The 15,381-nt window shown below is 42.5% G+C and overlaps 1 protein-coding gene across 1 annotated transcript in view; it reads left to right on the top strand.

The window, feature by feature from the left end:
• The window catches only part of Aoah (acyloxyacyl hydrolase), a 209,591-nt gene that overhangs the window by 190,277 nt on the left and 3,933 nt on the right, over positions 1–15,381 (top strand). The window contains exons 17-20 of the mRNA XM_077796782.1: positions 347–405; positions 551–610; positions 1,916–2,012; positions 9,790–9,866. Coding sequence (XP_077652908.1) covers positions 347–405; positions 551–610; positions 1,916–2,012; positions 9,790–9,866 — 293 coding nt within the window. The remainder of the gene's footprint in view (positions 1–346; positions 406–550; positions 611–1,915; positions 2,013–9,789; positions 9,867–15,381) is intronic.

Genomic DNA, 15,381 nt, shown 5'->3' with positions numbered 1-15,381 from the left:
ACTCCTCAGAATCCCTTCCCCCAACCTGGAATCTCTAGGGGCTCAGAAAGAAGTAAAGCAAAGGAAAGGAATTTTTTTTTTCTTCTTTTTTGGTACCAGGCATTGAACTCAGAAGCACTTTACCACTGAGCCACATCCCCAGTCCTTTCTTATATTTTATTTAGAGGCAAGTTCTCACTGAGTTGCTTAGGGCCTTGCCAAGTTTCTGAGGCTGGTTTTGAACTTTAGAGGCAGTGATAAATGACAAGTCAGGGAAAGTCCGGTTGGCAGTCGAGGCACCTATGAATGTCTCTAAGTGTTGCTATGTGTGAGTACACACAACATGCCCAACCTCTCTGTTTTCCAGGCCAGCTAAATAAAGATGTGACTTACGCACAGCTCTACTCCTTCCTGGGCTGCCTCCAGGTGAGCTCACTGACACTCGCTGCAAGGCCACATCACACATTCTCACTCACACACACAAACACGCGCGCACGCACACACACACGCACACACACCTGTTACCCACTGCTGCTCCCCTTTAATCAAAGTGGTGTTTTCCTGCTCTCAGGTCAGCCCCTGCAGTGGCTGGTTGACTTCCAACAAGACGCTCCGGACTCTCACTTCAGAGGTAAGACTGGCACAGTCTTTTGGGACCATCTTGGATCATTCTGTCCCTCTGTTTGTTGCAGTTTTCACTAGGGGTGGATCTGGAAGCATGATGGTCATCAAGAGTGTGAGAAGTGTTAATAGGAAATATGATGAAAAGCCAATGATGAATAACAAAAGCAAATTGCCAGAATGCTGGAGGCACCAAGAGACAGGGGTGGCCTATCTCTCTCTGCCTCTCTCTGGGTCTGGATCTCTCACTGTGTCTCTCAGTATCATTCCCCTATGCACATGTGCACACACACACACACACGCACACACACACACACAGCATGCCCCATATATAGTTATAGAAGTGGAAATCTGAGCAAGGTTGGGCCTGTGTATCCCTGGAGTTCTCTCTGGAGGTCAATGAGGAGCCTCCTGATGTCTCTGAGGGAACCCATTGTTCAAGTAAAATGGTTTGAACTACTTTCATGGATGGTGAACTATTTATTGAATCTTTTTTTAAAAAAAAATAAAAGTATTTCAATTTTTTAAAATACAAATAACATAAAAACACACAAAGAAAATACACGATAACAAAAATCACCCCAAATTTTACCACCCAAAGTTACTATGTGTACATGTCTTTCATTATCACTTCCATAAATAGAGATTTGGGGTTTTGCCTACACAGAATGAGAATACACATGTTCTTTTCTGCTTTCCAATTTTTATATATTGTTTCTTCACATCATAATAACACAACCATTTTAAAATAGACAGCCTATGAATATACCATGATTTATTGCATCCCTTGGTGTTTGACATATGGGTTGTTTCCAGTTTTTACTATGATAAATAGCATTGCAATGAACAATTATACATATAAAGATGTATGTTGTGAGGACATCTCTACTTCCTTAAGATAAATTCCTATAAATTTATTGTGTCAAAGGCCATGCCCACGTTTATGGATGTGACCCATATCATCAAATCGCTTCTAGAATGATGAAACTAATCAGCATTCTCATCTATCTAGCCCTGGACATTTATGTTCTCAAGGTTTTCATCCCATCTATGCCAGTCCCATGGGGGAAAAGTGTTATCTTATTGCTTTAATTTGCACTGATTTGATTCCTAATGAATGCTAACATTTTTCATATGCTCACTGGTCATTTGCACATGAATAGAATTTAATGTGCAGAGCTGTTCTTTGCTGGTGGCTTGGAGAAAGGAAGGTGGAATGGGGAGGGGAAGATCGATTTCTTTTTTCTGCCTGAATTATCTCATGAAAGTCAAAGTCTAGGTGTCATGGACTTCTCCCTATTTCCCTCCTATTCAGAGAGCGGAACAACTCTCCAATACACTGAAAAAAATTGCGACCAGTGAGAAATTTACGAACTTCAATCTTTTCTACATGGATTTTGCCTTCCAAGAAAGTAAGTTGCTTGGTTTTGGTATTGACAGAAAACAAACACAGCAGCTGCAATGGAGAGCTTTCCAGGGCACTGAGTTAATAAAGCAGCAGTTTGGGCAGGGTTACTTCCGCCCATTCTTTCATTAGTAGCTCTCCATTTTGTAAAAGGATAATGCATTCGACTCTTTCTGAATGGGCTGGGGCTCAGCATTCCTTCATCACTTTATTTTTTTCTTTTTTATTCCTCTTACCACAGTTTTTATTGGTGCATTATAGCTGTGTGTAATGGTGGGATGTGTTGTTATGTCTTCATACATGCACACAATATAACAATATAATCTGGCCAATAGCACTTCTCAGCACTTCCCCTATTTGTCCCTTTTTTTAAAACTGATTCCTCTTTGATTTTCATGAGATATCGTCCCCCCTCTACTTTTCTTTTCCTTTTTTCTTTCTAGCTTCCACACATGAGAGAAAATGGCCTTCTAAGCTTGCCTTATTTTGCCTAACATAATAGTCTCAAGTTCTATCCATTTTTCTGCAAATGACATAATTTCATTTTTCTTTATGGTAGGTTTAAAACTCCATTGTGTATATATGACACATTTTCTTTATCCATTCATTCACTGATGAACTGGTTCCATAGTTTGGCTATTGTGAATTGTGCTGCTGTAAACATGGGTATGCATGTTTTGCTATAGTATGCTGACTTCAATTCTTTAGGGTAAATACCAAGGAGTGATATAGCTGGGTCATATGTTGGTTCCATTTCTAGTCTTTTGAGGAACCTCCGTACTGATTTCAATGGTGGTTGTACTATTTACAGTCCCACCAACAGTGTAAAAGGATTCTTTTTCCTCCACATCCTCTGCAGTATGAATTATTGTTTGTATCTTTGATGACTGCCATCTGACTTTTGCCATCACTTCAGAATTCTGAAAGGAATAGAACCGATCCTTGGAGAGAGCTTTGGACTGGGAGCCTTGGAACTAATGGAATCACCTAACCTGTTCTTACCAATTCAGCAATGTCCTTCTTACCTACAGGCTAATGATGGGTGTACCAGAAGTGAGGGGTAAGACAATACCTCTCACAGTGGGACACAAGATTACTTAGGGACTCAGTTGCAGTGCAGATTCCCAGGCCCCAGTCAGGATGAACCTCAACCTCATCAGAATCACTAAGGGAGGAACCAAAGAGTTTGTGTGGGGGGAAATAAACAACCTACATCCCAACTTTCCAGAAAGAATATCAAGTTTCTTTTTGAGTATTCTGTCCACTAGTGAGAGGCCCCACAAAAACAGGCATGATTATTAGAGCTATGGATTTATCCTTTACATCTTGACTCTGAAAAAAGTATTATTTATTGATTGTAATCCTTCCAGATTCATTTTTATTGCTAAGCAATTTTTATACAAGAGAAAGCCCCCTGTTGATTGACTGCCAGCTGAGATGATGCTAATGAAAAGCTTTACAGTGTATGCAAAGGGTGGAAGATTTCTTATCCAGAGTTTATCGTCTCTATCCCCCCCCACCAGCCCCTCCAGCCCAAGCATCTGGGATAGAGCAGATGGCCATCATGAATTATCAAATATTACATTAGTTGACACATTGTGCATTTCAGACCCTAGTACTTCAACTCTGAACATCTTTTCAACAAGACTGATCTCCCTTAACTAGATTTCCTGCCTGCATAATACACATTTCTCTCATGGGGAGAGACATTTTGATAAATAACCTCTCATTAAAATGCAGAGTTAAAGACTGGTTAATGAATTCCTGGTGTAAACAAATGCACCACCAAGTGATCTTTGATCATCACCAACTTTGAATATAGATAAAGTTATTAAAAATATAATATTGTCTAACATTCACATGGGACTTTTATATTTTTCAGGGTGATCGCTGGCCCTGTCATGTATTATCTATGAGATGGTAGGCAATTCTCTGAACAACTCTAACTGCCCCTTTATAGACCTGGAAGTGGGGATGCCATATCTACCTAACAATCTTTGTGATAATTATATGAAATGTGTCATGCTCATAAATACTATGCTTGTGCTACATAACCTGTTCCCAGGAGAGAATACCATAGTCATGCCTTTCCCACTGCCTGTTTGGTTTGGGATGAGCAAAATGAATGCCACCTGGGAGCCAATGTGAAGGCAGGCTTCACTCCAGATCTTCCTAATCACAATCTTCAGGTCATCTATATATAGGTCTCCTACCCCAAGATTAAGAGCTTAGTCATTCAATCATCAGATTTTTTTTTAACTGTGTCTTCTCTGTGCCAAGAGCTGTGTAGATGCTTGGAATATCATTGTCAACCAAACAGAATTATCTCCAAGAGAATATAGAGAGAAGGAAGAGCTTTATCTGTGACACAGCATTCCAGTGGTAAACTAGAAAGCTTGGAAACAAAGCCTTGCCAGCTCTTTCCTGTCTTCATGGCAACAATAAATGCAGAACAAAAATAGATATCTCAGTTAAATCGAACTGAATATTCTTCATCAACATGATTGCAATTTCCCAGGTATTTCTCCATGCTTAAAAATTCCCATCCACAGTTCAAGGAATTTCTTATTTTGCAATCTAAACCCTATGGTTTAGTTAGCAGTAACTAAACCATAGGGTTTATGTGAGGATGAAGTGAGACCAAAGCTTGTCAAGTCTAAGGACTCAGTGGCTGTTAGCCGGCATCTCCCACTGCCTCCATCATCGGCATTTATAAAGCAGCTCCTGCATTCTCCCAGGTGATACATGTTAATTCTCTTTCAATATCCAGCCTACCTCCCATCACCATTCATGTTGAGAATTCATTGAGTCACTTTGAGGAAGATATGGTAGAAATGTGGCTTTTTATCATTGCACTCTCTATCAGAATTAAAAACTCGGTAAAGTCACTTATTAAATATGCAGTCTTAATAGTCCCATGAAAACCCCTCTTCTCATTTCAGTACTATATTTGAGCTGACTATTGCATCACAAATATACTCATTTCTCATGACACCGAAATTCCCAATTTCACATCCTGGTGACCGAGCGAATTGCTGTTGAGGACCCCTGTCACTTGAGGGTAGGCATAAGACCTATTTGTTGACAGCCTCGGTCCAGCACTGAAAAGATGATTGCTCATCTCCAAAGATTCTTTTTTATCTTTTGCTGACTCCTTTTCTAATGGGTTGTGAACTAAGCATAGGAAGCAACTTTTTCTGCCTTCAGGAAATGCCAACTTGAGCAGGTGATGTCCTTTTTCTTTGTATCGCACCTCTCCAGAAAGGGAAAGGAAATGCCAGCTGGCTGATAGGGCCATTTTTACACCAACACTTTAAATATACCTCCAGCTGCCCTCAGCTTCCAAGACAACTCAATCCGAGTAAATCTTGTCTTTGGTTTCCCATTCCCCCTGGATACTTCTGTAAAACCAGCCAGTGACTCCGTGTTAACCAGTTCCTTAAAATGCCTGCTAGTGTTGCTGTTCATCAGAGCCCCCAAGTGCCTTGTGAGCCTTCCTCCATCGTCTCCATCACATCTTTGAAAAGCTGGTCATTAGCAGACTTCCTCTGACTTTACAGATAAAGACATATCATGCACCAAATCCCAACAGATGGTCCATGATCTTTCCATTTTAATTCATGTCTTCTGAAGAACGATTAGCAATTCATTTTGAATGATGGTTCTGGATAGGAAGGAAACTGACCGACTTACTAGGTTATCCTGGATTGAATGGCCCTCCTGCTCTGAAATCAATCAGAAAATAAATAAAGACCACTGTCTGCTATTGCATTTCTCCTGAGAAAGTAGAATTTCATCCTGAGATTTTTTTTTTTTTTGGTAAAGTATCATTCTGCCTAGGAATACTCAAAGTACAAATAAAACCTTATACTCGTGACGATGAGTTTCTAAGACTACCTTTAAATTTTACAGTCCTGACGTCTATTCCTATGTGGTGACCAATACTGCCTTCACAGACACAGAGAAAATGATATTTTCCACTGTGAATGGACTTATTATAGCCTTGGTAACCTCATGGTATTTTCTTTCAATACTCATTGTATTATTTTATATGGCAAGTTAGATTTTCTGAAGGCTAGACTCCCTCATAGTGGCTACTGATATAGAGGAGAGAGATTTAGAGTCAGGAATAAGATTCCTGGTAAGGAAGAATGGGCTATCATTGATATTCAAGTTTGGTGATACTAAAAAGAAGCCCTCTCCCACTGACCCCATCTAGGGTATACAGCTGCTCCCTGGCAAAACGTGGCAACTAAATATCCTTTCCCTTCTCTTTATGCTTTTATTCCTGAGTTTTTCTTCAATTATTTCCACAATTATGGAATTGCTCAAGCCTGCATAGGAAGCAGAAGAGATTGACCATCTCTTCTCATTTTGAAAATCATCATTGATGGTTGAATTATGCTGTTCCTTAGAGATATCTATCAACACCTCTCCCTTTCTCTAAGGACCATAGTTTTTAGTTTGGCAGTTAGTAAAACACATAAAATTCAAATATGGACGCTTCAAAATTCAAATTTGGAAAACTCAAAATGGAAAAAAAAAAGCTTAGAATAAACTAATCACATTGCCAAAACTGAATCACACTGGAGAAAACTCGTGTATAAACAAATCTGACCTTTTTTCATACCAGGCTCCAAGTAAACCTCCCTCTCATGGAACACAACCTGGGCTTAAGCTGTCTTTCCTTCACAGGCCCAAATCTGCTTTCCACTCTGGAGTTTCTAAGTCTCCTGATCACTATAATTCTTTTCTGAATTTTGACAGGTTGCAATTGAACTTGTCACTCAACCTTCTCTATAAACATAGAGAGTCAAAAAGTCTTGTGTGACACTTCCCACTCCACTGGGCCATAGGACACTAAGTGGACCTGGTCTGCTCCATGACTTGCTGTATACATATTTAAAAACAAGATGCCTCTGCCTGGGTCTTCTCCATCCAGTGCTTTGCAACTCTTCAGCTGGTTCTATCTGAGGTCTTGATGGGGCTGAGTTCCCACTGGCTAATCTTGTAAACACAGCTGTTCATCAGAGCCCCCTGATGAACAGCATCAGGGGGCTCTATCTTAGGCCACTGTAATAAAGGGCCATACAATGAATGGCTTATAAACAACAGAGCTCTGTTTCTCACACTTCTGGAGGTGGAAAGCACAATCTCAAGGTGCCACGTGGTTGGGCTCTGGTGACAGTGCTCTTCTAGGTTGCAGGCTGCCAACTCCTCCTTGTATCCTCACATGGCAGGAAGGGTCCCCACTCGTGATGGCTCCACCATCATGGCCTAATTACATCCCAAAGGCCACTTCCTAATCATGGAGGAGGTGGAGAGCAAGGATTTCAACATAGGAATTTGGGAGGGACACAAACATTCAGGCCATTCCACATCTTGTTGGAATTTTCTTTTATTCATTCTCCTGATAACATCTATATGGCATAATAAAAAATATCAGAAATAAAGAAGGATGCAAGAAAGGGATAAAAATCTCATTGACAACTTGGGGGAAGTAGAAAGGAATACAGGCACATGGAAGCAATGTTACCTCTGAAGTCTGAGGGGTTGAGGGGACGACATCTGACCCGGATAGGGCCTGTCCCCATCCTTGTTGATTTTTGTGGGACTGCAAGGAGAGAGGAGGAGACAAATACCGTGAGATCACAAAGGACATCAATGGGGCTACAGAGAATTGATTTTGGCTCCATATTTGCAAAATCCCTTCTAAATGCCCGGCTCTCCTTTAAGGGAAGCCTGTTGTACGTTTAGCATGGAGGTGGCTCCAATGAAGAATCAACATAAAGTTAGAAAATAAAAAAGCAGGAGCCAGACATGGTGGCACTTGCCTATAATCCTAGAGATTTGGGAGGCTGAGGCAGGAGGATTGCGAGTTCAAAGCCAGCCTAGCAACTTAGAAAGGCCTTAAGCAACTTAGTGAGATCCTGTCTTAACAAAGTAAAATGGACTAGGATGTGGCTCAGTGGTAAAGTGCCCCTGGGTTCAATCCCCAGTATCAAAAATAAAAAATAAAAACCTAGAAAAGCAAGACCCAATAGATGAGGAGGAAACTGGTCTATCTTCTGCCAGGCAAGAGAGAGAACAAAGAGTTTAAAATAAGCATAAGTTAATGTCATGGCATATGAGTCAGTCAGAGCCAGGAATGGGCTAGAACAGGGTCACAGAGCATACAAAGCCAGCATTGTGACCAGGGAGGGCAATCTGGGATCCACACATGAGTTTTGAAATGCGAGATACAGTGAAATGGCAGAGCAGACATATTGTACCTGAAACAGAAAGTCTGATTTCAAGGTGATGCCCCCAAAACAGCAGAACTCTGGCCAGGCAAACTGGAGACTGAGGCAGATAAACTTCCCTGAGACTCTGCTTTTTACAGGATACTATGGCCACAGCAGGAAAGAAATTGTTGAGGGCTGCAAGCTGACCTAGTGGAACAAATGTGTCACGACAGCTCTGAGCTTCCTATCAGAAGAGCAGATGCAGACCATTCCTTGAGAGAGGGGGGCATTTATCAGTGTGAAGCAATTGCTCCCTTGAGGCTCCATGTGGAGGACACCTCATGACACAGTGACACAGTAGACAGCTAGCTCAGTTTTGTAAGAAATGCAAAGCCCACTTACCAAGAGTTGCTTCTTCTATCAACCTCCAATAACACCCAGAAGCATATCATGCAAAAGCTGTTCAGCGGTGGCCATTCTACCAGGAAATAAGTTAACAGGGACTGATGATCCAGTGTACAGAACTCCAAACCAGTGGCACGAATTTCTTCCTAAACTCTGAGAAGGGCAACATTAACTGCAGCCTCTCCAGGGACAGAGATTGGGTAATAAGTGAGGAAAGCAAGCTGTAGTATCCAGAGTAACTGCAGAAGCAATTGAGTTCTAACTGATTCAGCCCTGGGAAAGTCCAGCTTTCCTTGTCCAGACAAAGCCCCGGATAGAATCTCCATCCTTCCCTGGAGTAATAGGGGGAGAAAAAGAGGGACAGACCTCTGCCCTGCATTTTCTAGGGGATGAAGAGAAAAGAACCAGAGGAATCTTAGCTGTGTCTTCTGCCCTCACTGGACACCAGGAAAGCAAGGGCGATGACCAGACAGGAAGCACAAGTCTCCTTGGAGGTTCTCTAGGGATTTGGAATTTCCTTCAGGAGTTCTTACTGGCTAAGTGATGGTACAACACAGCGTTAATTGCACCGTTGCCTTGGAGCAACTGACATTTTTGGTCTCTCATCCTTGTTGAAGGACAGTTTTATTGCTTTTCATCACTTTGGGGCTCATAATATTTTCTCTGTAGCCACACTCTCTCTAAAAGTGATGTTGAGATAATTTTATGTAATTATATTTCTGACATGCTGTAGGATTGTTCAAGGTGATGGCTTGACACATGGAGGCAGTGTCTGCAAATGGCAGCCCAGGAAAGGAGATGTTCACAAAATGCTAAATTTCCCTCCCTGCACTGCTGTGCTCCTGTCCACTGAAAAATGAAGTGGACTTAAATCACTGAATATTTTAGAGTTCCCTTTTTCCCCTGCATTCCCAGCTACACAAATCACATTCATTCCAGCAAGCTCATACATTCTCTTTTGGAGTTAGAAGAAGAAAAATCACTCCATGGAAAGATCATTTCTGTCCCAAAAGATCCCAGCTCAAGATAACAGCTCAGAGGCTGCCATGGCCTGGGAAGGAGGGGGCAGTCCTGATGATACCTCATTCGGTCCTTGCCCTTGGCATTGACCTTTGTGGAAGGGCATCTGTAACGCTCTGGTTGTGTGTCCTGTAGTCATAGAGGAGTGGCGGAGGAGAGGTGGACAGCCCTGGCAGCTCATTGAACCCGTAGATGGATTCCACCCCAACAAGGTAAGCACAGTCAGATCTGACAGCTATCTGGCTTGTTTATTTTTTTAAATATATTTATTCATGGATGTGTTCATTTTTCTTCTGTTTTGTTCCAGAAAGGATTTGAGGGAGTGTACATCACAGTGTAAGACAATTCAATCAAAATGAAGTGAAAATCAGGGGCAAAGGAAAATGAGGTAGAAATCATACCCAGGTTCCTGACTTGGTTTCTAGAGTTTGTAGAATCTGTGCAGGGCAAGCCTAAGAAACTGCCAGAGGAGGCTTATGAAATCAGCTTAAGGCTGTGTAGCAGCCAGGGCCAAAGGCCTCCATGAGATAGTCATGACCTCCATAAGATAAAACGTAAACCAACCACTTATAAAAAATCAACAAGCGGGGCTGGGGATGTGGCTCAAGGGGTAGCACGCTGGCCTGGCATGCGTGGGGCGCTGGGTTCAATCCTCAGCACCACATAAAAATAAAACAAAGATATTCTGTCCACCGAAAAATTTAAAAATAAATATATTTTAAAAATCAACAAGCATAATGATTCCTGAAAGCAAGAGCTGTCTGAAATTTCTTCCATGGATCCTTTTAGAAAGGACGCTGTAGGAGAAGAGGAAATGTCCTTAGCAAGATCCTGCAGTCTGAGCTGTTTCTCATCTCATATTCCAGAGTGTAGCTCTATAAAGCAGCTCCTGTCTGGCCTCTTCACAAAGCAAGGGAGCTGGAGGGCAGGACCCTTCCCTCCTGTCCCCACCCAACCTATTATCCTGGCTTCCATCAGAGAAGTTCCACTTTCATCTGTCAGGTATACTGGACTTGCTCCTGACATTTCTGTATTTTAAAAAAAGGAAGAGGAAAAACGTGTGGGAGTACTTGACCGCAGGCAAAATTTTGAAAGCTGTCCTCCGCAGGGGAGACAGGCCATCTGGGGCAGGCGATCCTCCATCTCCATTGTCTTTCTGACCCAGGCTTTGGTAAGTTTGGTGTGGCAATGATAGGGCTACAAACCTGAGAGCACTGCTGGAGGTGCCCCCCTGGTGGCCTTGGGTTCCATGGTCAGCTAGGCCACAGGGAGGGTTGCTCATCCTCTTGAGATCCTGGATAGAACCACAGCTCACTGACCCCAGCTCTAGGCTCTACAAGTTCCAGTGGGCAGAGGGTGTACTTCCTAATGGGAGAAAAAACAGTGGAGCCCACAAATGAAAGGCAGGGTAAATTTTAAAGTGAATATTAATTGCCCACCTCACTTTTTAAGTTTTTTTTTAATGTACCTTGGAATATCTAACTTTCCTGTGTATCAAATGGGTGATGATTGGAGAATAATTAGCTGGAAGCTGGTTACATATTAGGGTCTGGCTGCAAAAAAAAAAAAATAGTGTCTTTCATTTTAGAATAGTGAATGTGAAGCCCTTCTTCCTGCCAATAATGGGGAAAGTCGTAATAGTTCTTTTGAGACAGAGTCTTGCTGTGTTACCCAGGCTCTAGAATTCCTCCCTCTGCTTGAGTAGCTGGGACCACAGGCACGTCACCACTACACCTGCTCCAGACAGCAGTTCTCATTATTCTCTGCACACAATAGAATTTGGATTCTATAGAGAGTGAACATATGAAAAGATAGGTAGGGTGTCAATTAGGAACAAACAGAAAAAAGAAACTGTCAAAGACAGCTTTACTTTGTCCCTGGGGCATATTTGTCTCAACTATCAAATGATCAATCTGTCCCTGACTCTTAAAATAATACTGGGTTCAAGGTCTGTCAAACTGCGGGTCTAGCTTGTGCTCAAACAGCTTTGCTATACCTGGCTGTTCAAAAAGTCAAGGCTGAAGCTGCTTGTATGTCATAATCTCATGTGATTCCTCCAAGACTTGTTTGCATCCTGGTATCCAGTGGTAAAATGGGCAGTGGAGGTACAGCCACAGTTAAGTGGGCAGGCACAGATGGCCAGGCCCAAACCTGTCGGTTTATCATGCTCTATAGTGAGCTGAAAAGTCCAGATTGGCAACTTTCCATGCAAAAATATTTAGCACATGCCTCCCCAGGTGTCAAAGCACAGCAAGAATTCACAAGCAAACAAGAAGCCCCTGTGATTTGAGATTGGAGTATAAAGTAGGCAAACAATGAGCAAACAGACAAATATAATGTGGTGAATGCCTCCAAGCGTGCAAACCCAGCATGCCTCAGGAGCAGCATGGAAACAGGAAAAGGTGTTAGAAAAGGTTGTCCAGAGGAGGTGATGAGAGCAAAGGGAAGAGATGGGCGTGGGCTGCAAAAGTGTTTTGAGCAGAGGAAACTGTGTGGGCACAGACCTGAATATGAAAGAAACCCTGGGACCATGGAGGAATCCAAAGTGCCTTTGTACAGTCTGGACACGGAGTAGGAGAGTGGGTCTGAGAGGGAAGAAATCAGGAGCCAGACCCTGTAAAGTCAGCACGGGGCTTGGCCTTGCTCCTGCGGGAAATGGGGAGCCACTGCAAGTTTTAAGCAAAAAACAGACCTGTGTTCTTAAAAGATACCCATAGTAGCCGAGTGAAGAATACTTTGGTGGAATCAGATCAAGGGACTGGGAAAAAAAGGAAGGAAATTTTTGTCTAAGCAAAGAAACAAAATTGCAAAAACCCAAGACCCAGATTTGTTGTCTATGAAAGCTGCAGGATTCTACCTGTCTAAGCATCTACTTTTTTCAGTCTCTGTAAATAAAGTTAAGCATCTGAAGAGTCACTCAAAAGACCTCCAGGCCTTAAATCAGATAACAGGAAACAGAAAGTGTTAAGAGCCACAGACATAGATCAAACTCTGTTACCCTGGCACCTCAGGGATCACCTGTCAACATCCCTGACACCTCCTGCCTTGGAAGCTTCGACCAAGCCACGCTCCCTGCAAAAACAACCTCCTCTCCTCTCATCACGACGACAGCAGCTCAAACCATCCTCTTCAAACTCCTACTGCAAGCAAGAAAGTTTCCATGAATCAATTCCCTCCTCCCTGTTCAGCCCTGAACCCTGCACGCTACTGGAGACAGACATAGCACATATAATCAATGGATTTGTTTCAAAGAGGTTAACAGCCTCCAGATTTCTATTCGTTTCGACTTGTAAGCCCCTGGGAAACAAGGGTCCTGGGAAGACTTATGGATCTCCTAAAAAAATAATAAAGTAAAGATGAAGAAGAAAGAGCACTGGCAATGGTACAGGGCAAGAGGGAATCTGAGCCAGGGAACCACAGAGCAGGGACCATGTCTATTTATTTTGTTTTATGTACCAACTTGCAACCATCGTTTGGTGATGACCCCACCAAGTCAGCACAAGGGGGATTGAGCTGATAGGGAACTGATACTTTTCCTTGAATGTTAATGTTGAGATACATCTTACACCACTGTCATGTTTTCAGTTTTCAGTTTGCGGATTTAAAATCAATCAGGACCAAACATAACCAAGTCCCATAGACTGTGCTCCTGTGAAAATGAGAAGGGCAGAGGAAGACAGCTCTGCCTTCCTGTGGTTAGGGCTTCCCGCAGGTGTTTAAAAGCAGTCTTCTCAAGATAGCCCTGGAGCGTGCTTCCTGTGGGAGAAACACATTCAGAGCAGATTTTATACCTTTGGTCTGGTAGAAGCCCAGAGTTAAATTTAGCAGGAGTTCAACTTAAAAGGTATCAAAAGCCATTTTAAGTTTTTTGGTGAAATCTGTGTAATCTTGCATTTTCTTTTTTAAAAGATTACAGAAAGCTCATTCTTATTTAAGATTTGTTTTTATGATTGTTTTCACTAAGGAGTTCTATTTTAGTAGTAAAAAAAAAAAAAGTAATTAGCTTCTGAGGCGGGAGTGAGGAGGACCTCCCCCCTACATCCTAGCCAACTCTGACAGCTGCTGGGACACTGCCCTATCCTGGTGTGTCTCATGAACCTGTGGGGTGTTCCTGACATCAGTGTGTTTTCTTAGAGGACTGGAAAACCTCCCAAAAAAGCACTCCTCATAAGTAGAATATAGTTAATTCAAGAAATGTGCCTTAATTTGAAATTGTTCATCAGAAGACAGGAAAGATTCTGAAAGTGTAGGGCAGCTGTTGACCAGGACCCGATTAAGAAACCTCACCACCTCATGATCCTCCACTCTTCTCCCCATTCCTGGGAGATCAGAGGCTGTGAATAAAAACATTCCACAAAAATCTTACATAAGCCAACATGGTGTTAAGTTGTCCTGTTTTGTTGCTCCTTCTATGAGACTTTTAAAGAGTAGCAAAGTGTTCCAAGGGGACCAATGACCACCACATGGTTTTGGCTTCAGAGTGGTAGTGGGCAGGTGTGCAGGTGACGCCCCATAGAGGTACCATGCCACGTCAGACACGGTGTCCCTGGAGGAGGGGCCCCACCAGATAGAAATGGCAGTGGTGCCAGGATACAAGCAGCCACCTGGCCCTGTGGCAGAGGTTCTGCAATAACAGGGAGCCAACTGAGTTCATGAAACAGTGTCCTTATTACCCAGGGACTCTGTTCTAACCTCACTCAGGCAGAGGTGCCTGAGGAAGCCTGAGCTACTGCAGAATATTCAATTATTCCTATATTTCTCAGTCTCCATGGCCAAATGGGCCCATCAACTGGACAAACATAGTAAATCGAATAAAAGCCACCAATGTTCACATCACAGAACTTAAGATTTAGTACCCAGAAATACATTATGAGTCTTGTAAGAAGTAGTGCTCAAACAGTACTGAGCCTGGGTGAGGGTGCGGAACTTTAAAATGCATGTTCCCTATGTCTCCTTCAGATCTCTCCAGTGAGCTCATGGGAGAGCCCAGGGAACATGCTCAGTGATGAAAGGTTTACCCTCAATACCAAAGATATGAAGCGTTGGAAAATAGTGACATCATGTAGATGTTAGACTAGGAAATATAATGCTAACTCTGCTGTAATCCCAGTGAAAAGAAAAAGCAACCATTGAAAAGTTTGTTCTGGAAGGATTAAAAAAAAAGCAAAGTGACAGGGACTGGGATTGTGGCTCAGTGGTAGAGCACTTACCTAGCACGCATGAGGCACTGGGTTCAATCCTCAGCACCATATATAAATAAATAAAGATATTGTGTCTATCCACATTAATATTTTTTTAAAAAAAATCAAAGTAAAAACAACTTGCAAGATCTTTAGGCTAATTGTGTTTTTTAAAAAAATCTAGCCAACTGCAGTAGGACACACCTGTAATCCCAGTGACTCAGGAGGCTGAGAGGCAGGAGGATAGCAAGTGTGAGGCCAGCCTCAGCAACTTAGTGAAACCTTCAGCAACTTAGCAAGACCTATTTCAAATTAAAAAATGAAAAGAGTGGCTGGTAGCGGCGGCATATGCCTGTTATCCTAGCAGCTCAGCTGAGGCAGGAGGATCAGGAGTTCAAAGCCAGCCTCAGCAACACCAAGGTGCTAAACAATTCAGTGAGACCCTGTTTCTAAATAAAATACAAAATGGAGCTGGGAATGAGACTCAGTGGTTGAGTGCCCCTGAGCTCAATCCCTGGTACCCTGTAGAAAGAAAGAGAGAGAAAGA

This window comes from Urocitellus parryii, chromosome 3 (assembly GCF_045843805.1).
Source record: "Urocitellus parryii isolate mUroPar1 chromosome 3, mUroPar1.hap1, whole genome shotgun sequence".
In the NCBI taxonomy this organism is placed as follows: Eukaryota; Metazoa; Chordata; class Mammalia; order Rodentia; family Sciuridae; genus Urocitellus; species Urocitellus parryii.
This window is presented reverse-complemented; position numbering and strand designations above follow the sequence as displayed.